At 46.1% G+C, this 15,688-nt stretch overlaps 1 protein-coding gene across 2 annotated transcripts in view; it reads right to left on the bottom strand.

The window, feature by feature from the left end:
* Positions 1–3,561: 3,561 nt before the first annotated feature.
* RCAN1 (regulator of calcineurin 1) overlaps positions 3,562–15,688 on the bottom strand; it is an 84,575-nt gene continuing 72,448 nt past the window's right edge. Inside the window, exons 1-4 of one of the 2 annotated variants that reach the window (XM_012809707.1) lie at positions 12,591–12,939; positions 10,039–10,212; positions 8,082–8,241; positions 3,563–5,322 (exon numbers count right to left, since the gene is read on the bottom strand). In XM_012809707.1, coding sequence (XP_012665161.1) covers positions 5,150–5,322; positions 8,082–8,241; positions 10,039–10,212; positions 12,591–12,677 — 594 coding nt within the window. In that variant the 5' untranslated portion in view covers positions 12,678–12,939 and the 3' untranslated portion in view covers positions 3,563–5,149. Of the gene's footprint in view, positions 5,323–8,081; positions 8,242–10,038; positions 10,213–12,590; positions 12,940–15,688 lie in introns of those variants that run through there. The other variant, XM_003797047.3, reaches the window with a different exon arrangement.

The following is a 15,688-nucleotide window of genomic DNA, read 5'->3' as shown; positions in this document are numbered from 1 at the left end:
AATCAACTTTATTGAGGCATACTTTAAATATAACACAGTGCTCCCGTTGTAAGCAGGACAACTACTTACTGTGTAAATAGTTACAGTAAGTGTCCTTACTGTGACTATTGCCATGTTACTGAGTCAGGATACCAGATGTTTCCATCACCCTGAAACATTCTTTCCTGACCCTTCCCTGTCACACCCTCTAGCTAGCCAAGCACCCTGTATTGAGAAGAAAGTTTTTAAAACAAAGGCTTTTTTCTCATTGATTACCCCGGCCCAGCACAAAGATCTCTTTCTCTCTCTCTCATTCCTATTCTGCCAGCAGCCTGACAGTTTGTGGGTTGGAAGCGCTGAGCTCCGTCTCGGTCTCCTGACCAGGGCACTGGAACAGGCCTTATTATTTCTCTAACCTCTCATGTCTGCTCACTCCTCTGCCTCCAAGATCCCATCCATCCACCCATCCGTCCATGCAATCACTCTGATGGCATTACGAGTCACCAGGTACTAGGAATCTCTTCCACACAACTTGTGTTTTAACAAGAAAGACAAATTAACAATTATGCTAAAAAGACAATACTTATCATAGGAGAGAACAGGGCCTGATGGCCCTCCAGCAGGAGGAGCTTAGGGAAGCCACGGTACTAAGGGTGACCTGAAGGACAGATATGAAAGAGCCAGCTCATTATCACAGGGATGCTTACTGAGTGTGGGGGCTGGGCACAGAGGCAGCTGTTAGTGACCCAGACAGAGGTGGGCAGGACAGATGTGGACCTGCTCTCATGGGGTACACATGGTTGTAGGGGTAGCCAGGCTGGCCTAGGGCAGTGAGATGATTTTCTAGGCAGAGAGATCATTCAAAATGGCACATAGGGAAGAGAGAACGTGATCAGTTAGAAACACTGAAAATTCCACCTGGCCAGCATCGGAGTATGAATGTCACCTAGGAGGGGCCTGGCTTGGGAGAGAACTCTGAGCAGGTGCCATCACTTTTGCCTGGCACTCAGTTGCTGTGCAGCCTGCCACCAAGTCCCTCACCAGAACCCACGAGGAGAGGAAAGGCCGAATGCAGGCAGCGGGTCTCCATCACTTGCGAGCCATCTCCTCCTGTCTCCTTCCATCTCCTTTCAGCCATGACTGAAATGACTTCGCACAAACAGCGGGTAACTTACGGTGCGTCACAGAGTGAGAGTTTCAGATGTGCGTTAAAGATTGCCAACGCAGCGGGGTACTTAAAAAAACAAGCCCTCCAGGGAAGAAAGGGAATTTGTTATTCCTAGTCTACCTACTTCCCAAATACATTAGACATAAACTATTTACGCGGCTTCCGTTCCAACTGTTGACCTTCTGATGAACGCCATTCACCGTGCCTACTACGCCGAGGTGAAATCCCCCAGCCTTCCGCAGGCACTGTGGGTACGACGCGCTGCAGCAGCCCAGTCACTTTCCGTCACAACATGCCCCGGCAGCACATTTAATCTTCTGCAATTTCATATCTGAGAAAATCTAGCTACTTTGTAGTGATTTCTGTACATTTCACCTAAAATTAAAGCTCTCTGAAAACCCAAACCTCCCGTGGGCACTAATTCACACAGTATTCTAGAAATGTAAAATCCTAACTGCCTGCTGACTTCAAATCAATGTTTCTACCCCGAGTTAAATATCTGCACAAATTGCCCCATTCAGCATTCACTCTGAGGGGCTGGTTTTCTTTGCTTGGATGGCCCCAGATCTTATATTGCCATCAGATCAGTAATACAATTCTATCAAAACCTGTGTGAGAAATACTTTCAGTCGCTGGTGAAGTGTGTTCTGTAAGACAACACGCGTTCGGGGTTTGTCCTTTTGCATTTGACGGAGCCCCTCTTGGGTAGAGCAATGCGGAGTCCGGGCACATTCATGGTTTCTTCCTGCTTTTTGGATCTATCAGTGTGGGGACCTGTACCTTTGTGCACTACTGGTTTTAGAATTTCAGCTAAGGCTGTCACAAAACCATTCAAAAGACATCTCTGCCCTGAGTGAGGACGTCCACTGACCCGTGTTTTTGACTCTATGGTTTGTTGGCTTCAACAGCAGTGGGATCCCTGACACTGCCCCTGCCCCCATTTACGTGAAGAAACCTACTGGGAATCTGAGCTGACAACTTCCAGGGTTATGAACTAGGATCTAGGACCTTGGCCTGGCACACTGCTCCGTCCTGTGGACTCTGAGTTATTTAAAAGGATGATGAGTGGGTCAGGTGTTGTGGCTCACGCCTATAATCCCAGCACTCTGAGAGGCTGAGGTGAGATTAGTTGAGTTCAGAAGTTCGCGACCACCCTGAGCAAGAGTGAAACCCCCGTCTCTACCAAAAATAGAAAAATTAGCTTGGCGTGGTGATGGGCACCTATAATCCCAGCTACTGGGAGGCTGAGGCAGCAGTATCACTTGAGCCCAGGAATTTGAGGTTGCTGCAAAGTAGGTTGACGCCACTGCACTCCAGCCTGGGTGACAGAGTGAGACTGTCTCAAAAACCTCCCCCAAAGCCCATCCCCCCAAAACCCACACAAAATGATGATTAATGATAGCCTCTCCCTACCCCCAACCCCCTACTGCCAATATCTGTTTGGAAATACTTCCCTTCTATCCCTAGGTGGTCAATGCACGAACCAGCTCAGTATCAGATTCGACTAATTTGAGTGAAGGTAGGGGTTGCTTAAACCTTGAACACTAATGACTTTAAAATGTGTAAATGGTTTTGGAAAATGACAGGATGGTGTGTCTCACAAATGGGGGGAAAAGGAGCATGTGAATTAAATGCCAAATGTTAATCTTGATCAAGATTGTCATTTGCTCGATTTTAGCAAATAACTCCAGAGTTATTTAGACCTTTGCGGGTGAGTGCAGGAAGGTCACCATAATTTAAAAGAGTTCCAGGGAAAAGGCTGCCAGAAATTTAAACAAAAGGCTTATGGACCAGCTTGGCACCTGTGGCTCAAGTGGCTAAGGTGCCAGCCACATACACCTAAGGTGGCGGGTTCGAATCCAGCCCAGGCCCGCCAAACAACAATGGCGACTGCAACCAAAAAATAGCTGGGCGTTGTGGCGGGCGCCTGTGGTCCCAGCTACTTGAGAGGCTGAGGCAGGAAACTCGCTTGAGCCCAGGAGTTGGAGGTTGCTGTGAGGTGTGATGCCATGGCACACTACCCAGGGGGACAGCTTGAGGCTCGGTCTCAAAAAAAAAAAAAAAAAAAGGCTTATGGACCAATCTTCTGAACATATAACTGGCCTTTATAACTTAGTAGCTTCTGTGGACATCTTTCATAATGGAAAAGAAAACTTCTCAAGTTATCCAAAACATTATTTGATGCAGGTGCTGGTACAGGGGAAATACTCAAACTTCTGATTTCGGTTTTATCCATTTCCCCCTTTCTAAGTGAGGTGTTGTTAGTGTGGTGGACCTTCCTGCTGTGAACCGCAGCACAGAATTAGGAGTTTCTGAGCTCAGACTGACAAAGGAATATGTTTTCCTGAAACTGCAGAATTCAAAAGGGTCACAGATTAATCCCGGGAATAAAATGATGAACAAATAACTTTTTCCGTAAATAGCATATTGTGCCGATTTATTATAGAATGCAGTTAAAAAAAATATTTTGAGGTTAGCCTCTCCAGTTTAAAAGCACTTAACTAGAAACACTTGAACAGCAATGTAATGGTCTCTTCCTTACCGGCTCCCTCTTACCAAGTACTGTAAACAGGGTTTTGAGAACATTCAATCAGTTTCTTGATATGAACAATTAAAGAATTAAATGCAAACATATTTGCTTTGCAAAGAAAACCATCTTTCAAATTTCCAAAGCATGCACTGTTACTTGGCATTAGGCATTTCAAAATGACAAACTGTGGTATGGTATTGTAAGGCCGAAATATAATACCTATTTACCAGGAGACATACACGTTACAACTAGAAAAAAATTACAAATGTTAACCTAGTATAACAATTCCATCAGGAATTAATGGGGAAAGGCACTGCATCCCTCTCATGTCACCACGGATCTACTGGCCACTTTACATGCTTTGACCTCCAGTCCTGTTAAACATGTGAACAGTATTTTCTACAACATGGGACGCACAGATATGTTAACACATCTTGCACTATTCTTTCACTGCCATATTTTTCACCCAAGTGTACAGCGGGTATGAGTATACGCTATCAGCTTTATTTACAAGTGTATCTTGATGTGTTAGTGGGGCAAAAAATTGACTATCTCAACCAACAGTTCCGAAAAGGGCTTTTGGCTGTGATTCATGTATCTAAACCACCACGTAAAAGAAATAATGGAAACCAATGTCCAACCCCAAACACCTAAATTAAAATTTCTCACTCACTACAAGTTGGCAGTGAAACTGCTATTCTCTGAATTACATAAACTAAATTCTACAGAGGAACTTCGGGGCAATTTCTTTTGCAGAAGCACAAGTTACATGTTGCTGTGTAGGATGCGGAGTGAACGGATTCCAGGTGGAGTTCCGGGTATGAGTGCTGTTGCAGAGGTTAGAATCCAGATGGAAAAGTGATATGTTTTCCAAATGCTTCCCTAACTTCCCAGAAGATGTAAAACAACAATGGCGTTAACTTCATATACGAACAAAGGTTAGTCTTGAAAATCAGTAATATACATGCACAAACATTAGAACATGAGGGAAGAAATGAAACGCTATGACGTCCACATGGCACTGTCGTTGTTTCCACGACCTTTCTGCACTAGGCGGCTTTGCGTGGTGCCTCTTCCCACCGGCAGAGAGTCGACCCTGTAGGCTGGTTAGAAACAGAAAGCTCTCCCCAGCCCCACTGATCAACCTGCCCTTGGCAAAAACAGAACCTACCGGAAAGAACAAGTACGAAACACTATCGTTATCTGTTTTCTCAAGACGGTCCCAGGTGTCCTTGTGCGATCACCGCAAACTCAGTGATTGGCTCAAGACATTCCCGGGTGCCATGAACATTGACTGATGTGCAGCATTAGAACAAGGAAACAAAGCCTTGATTCTCTTCTGAGCAACGTGAACTGGAATTTCTGCCACGCGATCACGGCTGCCACCTCCAAAGTCGTGACCGGCCACTTCCACAGTAAAAGATTCCTCCCCGTGAGTATGATTTGGAATGCTCCCTCGTCAGCGCGCCCGCTCAGCTCAAGTGGATAGGCGTGTACTCCGGCCTCCTGGTCTGGATAATTTTGGGCTTGGGTCTCTTCATCCTCTCCATCTCCTCCTCTTCTTCCTTCTCTTCGTCGCTCTCACACACATGGACCACCACACTGGGTGTGGTGTCGGTCGCTGCGTGCAATTCATACTTTTCCCCTAGGGACAGGAAAGAGTTGCAGGGTAACTCGGTCAAGTCCTTGGGAGTCAGAAGCAAGCACATACGGGAGCAGGGGGCTCTCCCTGGCCAGGCTCCCAGGAACAGACAGTGGGGCTGAGAGACACAGCCAGACACATTCTGGATCTGTATTTCAGAAAAAGATACACACTGGAACTTCTCTCTGTAAGGCGGCCACCCAAGGAACTGCAGCAAAGTGGTCACCGTAAGGAACTAGGTCTACTGTACTGATATGCACATGCGGTACATGTCCAGTCTATGAAACTTAGGTCAATTTAAGGATGTGGTCAGTAAAGGGAAGTGGTCAACTATGGAGGTTCTACTGTATTTCCACTGCACGTGACTTAGCTTCCAGTGAAATATGCAAGTCCCGGCATTGGAAAGGTATAGGAGAAAAGTTCTTTTGTCATTAACACTTATCACACCTACCAGGCACCCTAAACTCCCAGAGGACTCCCCAGCCGGCGTGTCCCCAAGTGTGGTATAAGAAACATCAGTTCAGAAAAAGATGTTGAAGGAATAAACATATTTAGAAACAGACGCCTTGAAGCTCCCACCGTGGGTCACAGTGCACACCAGGGAGCAGGAGCTGTCAGGAGGCCCCGACTCACACCCGGGTGGCCTCACTGCATCAGGTGAGCATCAGCCATTTCTTATAACCACCACTAGTCCCCTCAGAACCAGGAGTGCCCTGCTGTCCCACGCCAGCCTGGGTTCAGTCAAGGTCAGGCCACTCTGGTCCAGCAGGGCTGGGGTAGACTTTCTGCAGCTGAAAAACCTGGAGATGCTGAACTAAGGAGCTGAGCATCCCTTTAGGATGCCAGTCTGGCCACAGGAAGAGCCTGTATCTTTGTGCTGGTGGGAGGCAGTGTGGCAGTGGCCTAGTACCTGGAGCTCACGGGCACTTTATTCTGCCACCCTGTGCACCTTGGTCTCCTGCTGTGTAAAACAGGAGGGCAGAGGCATCCACCGCCTGGAGCCCACGGCAGCAGTAAGCACACAGGCACATGGTCCTGGGCTCATCACACCCAGACCTGTGTTGAAGAATGGAGGCCTATGGGGAATGCTCCCGGAATCTGAAACAGGGCTGCTGCCGAGGTTTGCTTAGCTTGCTCCACCCCAGGCCACGGGCAAAGTTTCAAGTACACAAGATTTCTTTGCAGTTCTCGGTGGGTAAGGAGGCCCCTCACCCACCACTGTGTGACCCTCAAGTGGTAGATTTCCAACTGGGAAGAGCAGCTCAAGTCATCTACTGTAAACCACAAAGGGACTTTCACTGACAAAGAAGGTGCTGGCCTTTTCTTAAACCCACACCCAGGGGGCTGAAATGTTAGTGTAATTGCATTGGGAAAGGTGAGAACACCTCAGCTCTCTCAGACAGGGAATTCAAGTCATTTAAAAGTCTCATTACAAATCCTCACTTACCTGCCAATTTGCCCACATCTAGAAAGCTCCGTACGTAGGAGCATATTTGTCAAATCTCTGCAATCCCATTGTTTGCACAGCACAGCCAAAATATGAACTCAAGCTCATTGTTGAGTGAACTGAGGGTAAATTGATTTTATGATGTTTAATTTCTAAAAAGGCTTCTCTGACCAGTCCTCTGGAAAGGGTGTGGCAGACGCTGGAGTATTAAGAATGTTTCAGCATCTCTTGGCTCTGGAAGGGTCTGACACCCCTCCCCAGGCGGAAATCAATCAATCAATCCTGCCCTGCTAAGCTCTGCACCTCTCAATGGCCATTTCCATCTTGACCTTCACGCCACGATTAACAGCAAGTAATGTGAGTCTCACTTTATATCACAGAGGGAATTTCCATTCAGGCAATGCTTGCAGAAATGCAATCTTTTCAATATGAAACTGCTGATGGTCTGAGAACATAAAACCCTCGGCCCAAAAGAACATCAGATTGCCAAGGAAGGAGAGGCGAGGCTCTGACGGGCTCAGCGTTTCTGTGACTTGCTCCACTGACAGGGCAGGAGGGGGGGTCATATCCCCAAGCCCTAGAGCACTCCCTCACTCCTGCCTCCTCACTCAAACCCTAGCAGACAGGACAGAAACCACCATTTTACTCACTGTGGGCCAGGTGCTGTTGAAGTGCCTTTTACTCCACGATGAAAGTCTGTGTGGGGTGAGGGAAAGAGCCTGAAGCTCCTGCCCCTGCTCCCCAGTGTGGACGCATGTGTCCCTTCAGAGGACAGAAATCTCCTGTTTCTTTAGCCAGCTCAGTAGGAGAGCCCCTATGGGGCCCCCAGGTGGGGCACGCATGAGTGGGCCTTCTTTTCACTACAATCTATGGTTCTCCTTCCCTTGCCCATTAGAATGGCAAAATCACCTTGACTAAGAGTGAAATTTCCAAAGGGGGGTTCTGTTTTTCCCTTTCCAGAGTCTAATGGCTCCTCCCCATTGGGAGTAACTGGACCTGGGGCCGGGGGTCCAGCCACCCACACAGGCTGTACTCAGTGGGTGTAGGGAGGGCTTCCTAAGACACCCACACAGCAGGGTCCCAGTGAGCAGCTCCAGTCTGTGATGCTGAAGCAGTCCTGAGAGGCAGGTGTGCTCCCAGTATGAGCCACAGGATGCAAAAGCATGAATGCGAGAATGCAAAAGTTCACAAAGCACAACTGCACGGGATCCCAGGATCCTGGGAGAGCTACAAGAGGCTGCCGAGATGCTGCTGCCCTGCACGGGTGAGTGCCCCGTCTGTCCCGCCTCCCCCCCCACCCCAGAGCACTGCTTACCTGGCCCCAGCTTGGAGATAGCATATAAGAGATCATAGTTTATGACTGGAGTAGCATCTTCCACTTGTTTCCAGCCAACCGGGGGAGAGGCTGGAGGAGAGATCAGAAACTGCTTGTCTGGATTTGGCGGAGCCAGGTGCGAGCTTCCTATGTGTAAAGTCTGAGGAGAGAGGCAGACAGAGTCACTGGCTGGGAGAAGAGCTCGCTAGCAAGACAACAGCACCGAATGGCAGCTGACGGGGACAGGGAGTGACATGCAGGCATCAGAACAGGTGTGTTCAAGGTGACTAGCAGCACTGTCTGGAGGGTAAGGCGGAGGGAGGTCGGAATTCTGGTTACAGTGCAGACACCATGCCATGCCTCCTGGGGCTGTGGGACTCACAGGCACAATGACTGCTAGGAATTATGTTCCATCTAGGCTGCCAGAAAATCAACAGAGGTGATTTTAATATAAATAGAAAAAAATAGAGTGGCTGTTACTGAGATCCAAGGGATCTTAGAATCAGTTGCCCTCAGATCGTCATCACACCATAAAGGTAATTGCTGAAGGTCTGAAGGCCACACCCTGAGAAGGGGCAGCTCCCAGGCCTCTATACCCAGCAGCTCACCCCCACTTCCCACCTCAGGGCTCCCCATTAGACACCAAATGTGAGGATGAAAAAACAATCTACCTTCTAAGACACTGAAAGAAATAACAGTAAGGAACGGTGACCTATGACTCTAGTTTGATCTTAAACATTTTATCGGTGATGTCCACAGGGGCTGTCCACAAAGCTTTGGCATTGGACGCTCACTGGTTTAGGTTTTCTCTGTGCTTTGAGACTACACTGCCCTCCCACAATTTTCACAATGAATATCCATTATTTTAATGACCAGAAAAGGTCCTGGAAGTACTCAGTAATTATTTCGATACAACCTCATCCAGTGCAGAAAGGAGCATACTCTGAAAGGGAAGGGAGCATACCTGGTGAGCAGAAGGGACTCAGACCCTGAGCTCCTTTTTTTGCTTTTTTTTTTGAGACAGCGTCTCACTTTGTTATTGCCCTTGGTAGAGTGCTGTGGCATCATAGCTCACAGCAACCTTAAACTCTTGGGCTCAGGTGATCCTCTTGCCTCAGTTTTTCATTTTTGTAGAGACAAGGTCTCACTTTTGCTCAGGCTGGTCTCTAACCTGTGAGCTCAAGTGATCCACCTGCCTCAGCCTTCCAGAGTACTAGGATTACAGGCAAGTCTTCCCCTACTTGGCCTTGAGCTCCTTTTTCCTCCCCTGACAATCTGTCAACCTCTGTTAGGATGTCAGATGGAACTTTGGGAGCCCCCTGGAGGGTGAGACACCTGTCCTGAGGTCCCCAGAGGAGGGGCGGAAGGGGGACCGGCAGGAGAAAAAGCACAGCCACTCACAGCCCCCTCTTCCCACCATGGGGCCATGGGGCCAGGACTTCTGCTAACAGGAGGGTTCTCAGCATCTGCTATCAGCAGAACATGTGAACTCATGTTCCTTTCAGTCTCGTGCTGAGCCACAGGGGCATCTGCAGACTCTGACGCTCTGCTGAATGCCCTGGGAACCTGCATGAGCGGGGAACCCCTCTGGTCTGCTCCATCTGGAGTGGGTTTTAGCCCTAAACCTAGAGCAAATTCATGGAAACCTTCTGCACAAATCTTAGGGTGGGAGGAGACCCCACTGCTGTGCCTCACCAGCTCCCTGAATGAGCAGAGAAGGCACTTCTGGTCCCATCATTATCAACACCAGAGGCTCAGGGGCTGTTTCTGAGGCTGCTTTCAAACACACTCCAGTGCCTTACCCACTTGAGATGTAGAAAATTCAGAATATGAATTATGTCTTTTTCCAGATGCATTCTTGAGGTTTCCAATCAATGTGCAACATTATGCATAAGCTGCTTTAAAACAAGGTGGGAGGGAGAAGGGAGCAGTGTGCTTAGCAATGAACCTGACCCACCTGAGCAAAATATAACTTCATTTCCTTTCCCAGAAACTCAGTCTTGTGCAGCTGGAGTCTGGCGTCTGCGGCAGATAAGGGGTTGCTGAAGTTTATTCTGACTCTTTTGAAGCTCTTAAAATACTGAAAGGTGATGTCCTTGTCATATGTCCTAAAGAGGGCCTCAAATTTGGCCTGAAAACAAGAGAAATAAAAGAGGTTAAAATTTACCTGCATACGACCCTTAGTTAGATGACATTTCTTACTGAGGAAGTGAATTGTCCATCATTTCAAGGATTCCTAACTTTTTTCTTAGAGAAAAGCCTTTCCCCTTTTAGGGGACAAGGTCCTTTTTAGTCATAGGCGATTTTACAAAAAGGTAAGAAGGGATGGTTTACTAAATTCATTTAATCAGCAGAACAATCACCCGTACTTAACCACCTCTTCGGGCAACAGAAACATTCTATTTAAAGTAGAAGTGCATTTTCCGGGGATGTACAATTCTTATGTCCTGTGACCTTTCCTGGTTGAGCCAACTCCAATCCTGCCACACAGCTTAGGGTAATGCTACGTACACCAAAAATTTCTTTAGAGCTTAAAAGCACTGCAGCTAATTTGAAAAATATTTTTATGAAATTGAAAATAATGAAATAAAAAGTCTCCCATTTCTAAAAAGAAGTAGTTTTAAAAAACTTCCCAGTTTTTTTTTTTTAAATTTCAGTCTGTTATTTTTTAACTCTCTAAAATAATACTGGCTTAAAAATTAATGTATTACAAATGGCCCCTTTTCTGCATGCTGGCTTTAATATACATGCACAGCTCGCTCAAGGTCTAGTGAAAATGAGGAAAGTTCTTAGAATGAAAAGCCCAAGTTGGGGGATTACAAATTCAGGTTCTGGAAAAAAAAAAAAAAAAGCTCATCAGCTTCCTGGAAGAGGTCTGAGCCGCCCCTGGGTGAGTGGGGGTGCAGGAGGTCGCAGGAGTTTTCAGGATTCCTTCAAGAGAGGGAATTAGCTGGGCAAAGCATCAAGGAAGATTGCATGGGCTTTTATTCTGAGTCTTTTTACTAGTTTTAGGGCAGGTGCAGGAGCCAACGTGAAAAGCAAAAGGGCTGGTAGAGAAGGGGGTGACCCAGGGCCTGTGCCCTGAGCAGCTGGTCCTCTGCAAGGAAGAGCAGGCACCACCACGGAGAACCTTGGAAAACCCAAGGAAAAAGCAGTGCATCTGCAGTGGGAGTGAGGATTCAGGATAAGAGAGGAGACTGGAATGAGCACTGCCAGAAAGCTCACGAGGGCAGGGCAATGATGCTCCGCAGAGACTGGCGTGAAGGAGCGCAGAGCAGACACCTGGCGGCAGACATCGCCTGGCCGCCTCCAGCTGGATCACCTGCCTCAGTAGAGCATGGGCAAGTTTCTGGCGTAAGCGTGTCTTTGTGAATTTGGAATTTCACATGAGCTCATCAATAGGCATTGTGACCAACTGTGTAGTTCTGAGTTATGATTCAGAATTTGGGAGAGATGACTTGGATGGGTATTTTTAGAATACAGGTCAGAGCTCAGCACCAGTGCAAAAGACAACTCACATTGTCTTTTAAATCTAGATTACTTTATGCTCTTCTCTTATAAAATGATCTTATTTGCTCGAATAACCAATATCTAGTTACTACAGTTGTCAAATAATATGTCTGCAAAATTACAAAAAGAATGATTTCACTCCTAGAAGGCTAGTATTAAATACAATGACATCACAGTACTTTACACACAGAGGAGGCGCTCTCCAAACTAGTTCCAGAACTATGGTCCCAGCCTATAAGAGTCACACACAATATGGAGTTACATTTGATTTTAAAAAAACCTTCATGTCTCCATATGGCTTTGGGTATCAGATAACACAAACACCACCACCCAAATAGAACGTACAGGATTCATTTATATACAGTATTATTAAAGATCAGTTAGGTAGCTGGGGGGCTACAGATGAAAAACCTTACATTTTAATCAAATAAAAGAGAAAAGTATAGTGATTCACTAATTTTATCACTCACCCTCAATGAGAGCTGCCTCCCAAAAGGCACACTGATCCCACACCTAATGTAACCTTTGCTTTGGCTGCATTTTCTCTGGCTAGAGAGATCTGGAAACTTAAGACAGGCCCCTCATAGGTCCTACAGACAGATAAATATTTCTACAATCTTTATTTCCTAAGATGAAATCAAATTATTCTGAAGTCAACCTGTAAAAGCAAAGTATTTCCTGCCGGGTTGGAAGACGCCTCCTTCTGAAAAGTTTACTTACAACAGGCGCAGAATGAAAACCACACAAGGCCAAAACGCTGTCTTCCTAGCTACTTCGTCCAGCTTGTTTTCAAATGTTGAGATCTTTAAAAATTTCTTCACAGTTAACTCCTCAGGCAACAGCTTTTCATTCTCAAGGCTCAAAATAGTTTGGATTTATTTCAAAACCCCCAAACCCACTAGAGAGCGGCAGGGCCCCAAGTATTTCACTTAACAGTCCTCATTAGCAGAATGCTTTGAAAACTCTCAAAAAAAAATCATGTCACCGTAGAAGCCTTACCCTGGTTTCACTTTCGCTGAAGATATCACTGTTTGTCACACAGGCAATCAGGGAGCTAAAACTGTAGTTAAAGTTTCTGAAATGCATCTTGCTTTCTTACAGTGAAGGCACTAGAGACCCAGGCAGTCAAGTCCCAAGTGTGATGATTCCTTTCCAAGAGGCTGTAGGTTCTTTCTGGAGCCAGCACTTATAAAGCACCAAGGGCCAGCCCCCTGGGAAAAAAAAAAAAAAAGCCCGGCTTCAGAGCATCCTGTTTGGACAGCAAATTCCTGAGTCAAGTCCTGCATGCTTGCAGGCAGACAGGGACAAAGTGTAAGTTTCTACTGGAAAGAGGTGACGTCAACACCTTAGTCATTTTCCCTATGCTAATTAACTTTGCTTGGGGAGAATGGAAAAAACAGCTGAGGTTTGCTTCCCAGCCGCTTTATCAACCCCTCTGGCAGCATAGTTTCCACTGGTAGTAATTCCAGTCAGCCACTCAGACAACACGCTCCTCGGCTGAATGGGACAACCCTTCTTAAGATGGAAAATGTTACAGAAGGAAAAGGAGGAAGGTTGACGGCCGTAAACAGCAACTAACCTCTAGAGAAGTTTCAAGGCTTTGGGAGAACTGGACACCTGCATTTCTTGATCCTTGTCATTTTCCCGCAAACCTCAATCAAAGTTTCAGTATTGGGGCACGAGAGAAAACATTTTGAAATCTGCTTTCGTCAGTGAACTCTTTTAAAGAGAGAAATTGAGGTTCTTTTTGAAATGTAGTTTTTTGTTTCTTTCCTAACTGAATTTTGTTGGAAGCATGTCCCAGTTTCCACTTGTATTCCGCAGCAGGAGGGTGAGAATCCTAAAAGTTTCATTTGAAAACTTTGCTATTGTAATTTGAGAACTAGGAATATGCAACTCTTTGATCATTTTCTAAGAAGGGTTACTGGATTCAGGCAGAGATACAAAAGCACTTCAGAGAATCTAGCCTTAGAAATGCAGAAAAGAAACATTAAGGGTCCTGCTTGCCCACTCAGAGACAAAATGCTTTAAAAAATTAGGAAAGGAAGAAGAGATGGAAAGAATGTACGTCTAAAGGAAAGGTAAGATGCAGATAAGATGCCTGGTCTGAAGATGGAGGCTGAGACACAAGACTAACTCCAGTGCTTTCAAACTATTGCAACTCTTGAAAATTCTAAGCCCTCGACTAATTCAGATCCCTACGGCAGCTGTGTCCTGGTTCCTTCCCACTCTCTCCCATTTCATTATCACCTAAAAGCACTCAAGTTATTTAAGTTATTTGAGTATTCTCTAGGGGCACTCAGGGACAGTTTTTAAGCTTCCAAAAGTTAAATGGAACCACTGACGTTCAAAAATTAACATCAACGAATCATTCCAGTCAACCAATAATTAGCAAGGATATATGTAACAGGAAAAAGCAAAGCTTAACATTTATCTTTCTAAAAAAGGAAAAGCAACGTCTTCTTGGGTGAGTGAGCGTTGCTTAATTTCAACGAACGCACCATGCCTGGCTGCCCACTGTAGAGTTATGTAAGAAACCAGCTATAGTGTTTGTTTTGCCAAACTCCCCATAACTCCCACCCCCCTAATACATCAATGCATACATGCTAAAAGAGCTTAGAACACTGTAAACAGGACAGTATGCATCAAACGGCGAGGGAGAGTGGTCATACTACACGGTGCTCTGAGATGGAGTTTGTACTTGTGGGCACTCTATTTTCTGTGCAGGGAGTCTACAGCGTGTCCTGGGGGACATGGAGATTGTGAAGGTGGTGGAGAGGCAGGCAGGGAACCCAGCACTGCATTTCAATCCTGCAGACAGAGCTGGGAACTTCCCTAAAGCTCCCTTCCTCCTTTCTATAATGTTGCCTCCTTTTCACTTTCTCCTGGCATCCACCTGGGGACATTGCATCAAAGGTGATCAGAGGAGGAAACAGAAGCTATTTTTTTTTTTCTTTTTTTAGATCATGACACAAAACAGCAGTTCAGGTTTGTGGGCAAGTCTGTTCCTCTGAGACAACAGCATGGGCTTACCCAAATTTGCAATTTTGATTTCATATAGATGAAAAAAAAAAAGAGAGAGAGAACAGTGAAGGTATTTGAAGAGTGTTCAACTGTCTTTGCACATAGAAATGACAGATTATTTTTACCAGGCTGCTCTAAAAGCCCAACGAAACATGTGATTCTGTACCTGTTTCTAATCAGCTCCACCTGAATCGAATTTAGTGAACCTGAGCACTTCCATTTTTAGATGAGGAATGGGAGCAAGTCAAAACGGTGGCTACCATTTTTTAGGGAGGCTGGGATGCTGGCTTCCTGGCAAAAAATCACTGGGTTGCCAAATGCGCCAGAGGCCTGGGCCAGAAGGGAGGGCACTTAGGATCCGGCACCTCAGGTGTCCTCGGCTACAAAGCAAGAGGTGTGGAGCAGACTCTAGTTTTCAAAATGTGTCATGCTGAGTAGTAGGGATCCTTAACTCGGATCCTCAGGGGTGCCCAGACACTCCAGCTACCCCTGGGGCAGAGCACCAGGTTTCCCAGGACACCCGTCCCTGTAAAGATTGCTTTGCCGGGGGTAAGACTGCTTTATGCTCATCTCAATTTCCCCTCATCTGCTGAGCTGATGATGCTTGAAAGTGTCTGTTCCTTGACTGCATGTCCATTATACATGAACTTGATTTTCTAAAGGTTCTATACAAAAGAACTTCCTTTGTAAACAGTGACCTTCTCCACTGAGAATAAAATCTGATTCAAAGCAAACCTTTAAAAAGTTGACTTAAAAAAAAAAAGTTGACTTTCCTACTTGTACGAGGTTGGACAATTAAGTTCTTGAACTCATCCTAGAGAAAGTGCTACATACCTCATTGCTGAATATCACTTGTAATCACCTTGGAAATATTCCTCTTGGGAAGCTCTGCACTGATGCCAGCACCTAGTCCACCCTTCAAGGCAATTTCAGAACTCTTTTTTTAGAATGTCCATCAGAGCTGTTCTCATGGAGGTCAACAATTCAGTTCTCAAATTCATCCTAGAAAAAATGCTGTGAGGCTCGACGCCTGTGGCTCGAGTGGCTAAGGCACCAGCCACATACACCTAAGG

This window comes from Otolemur garnettii, unplaced genomic scaffold (assembly GCF_000181295.1).
Source record: "Otolemur garnettii isolate 467f Iridium unplaced genomic scaffold, OtoGar3 scaffold00111, whole genome shotgun sequence".
NCBI lineage: Eukaryota > Metazoa > Chordata > Mammalia > Primates > Galagidae > Otolemur > Otolemur garnettii.
The sequence above is the reverse complement of the archived record's forward strand: the minus strand, read 5'-3'. Positions and strand labels throughout refer to the sequence as shown.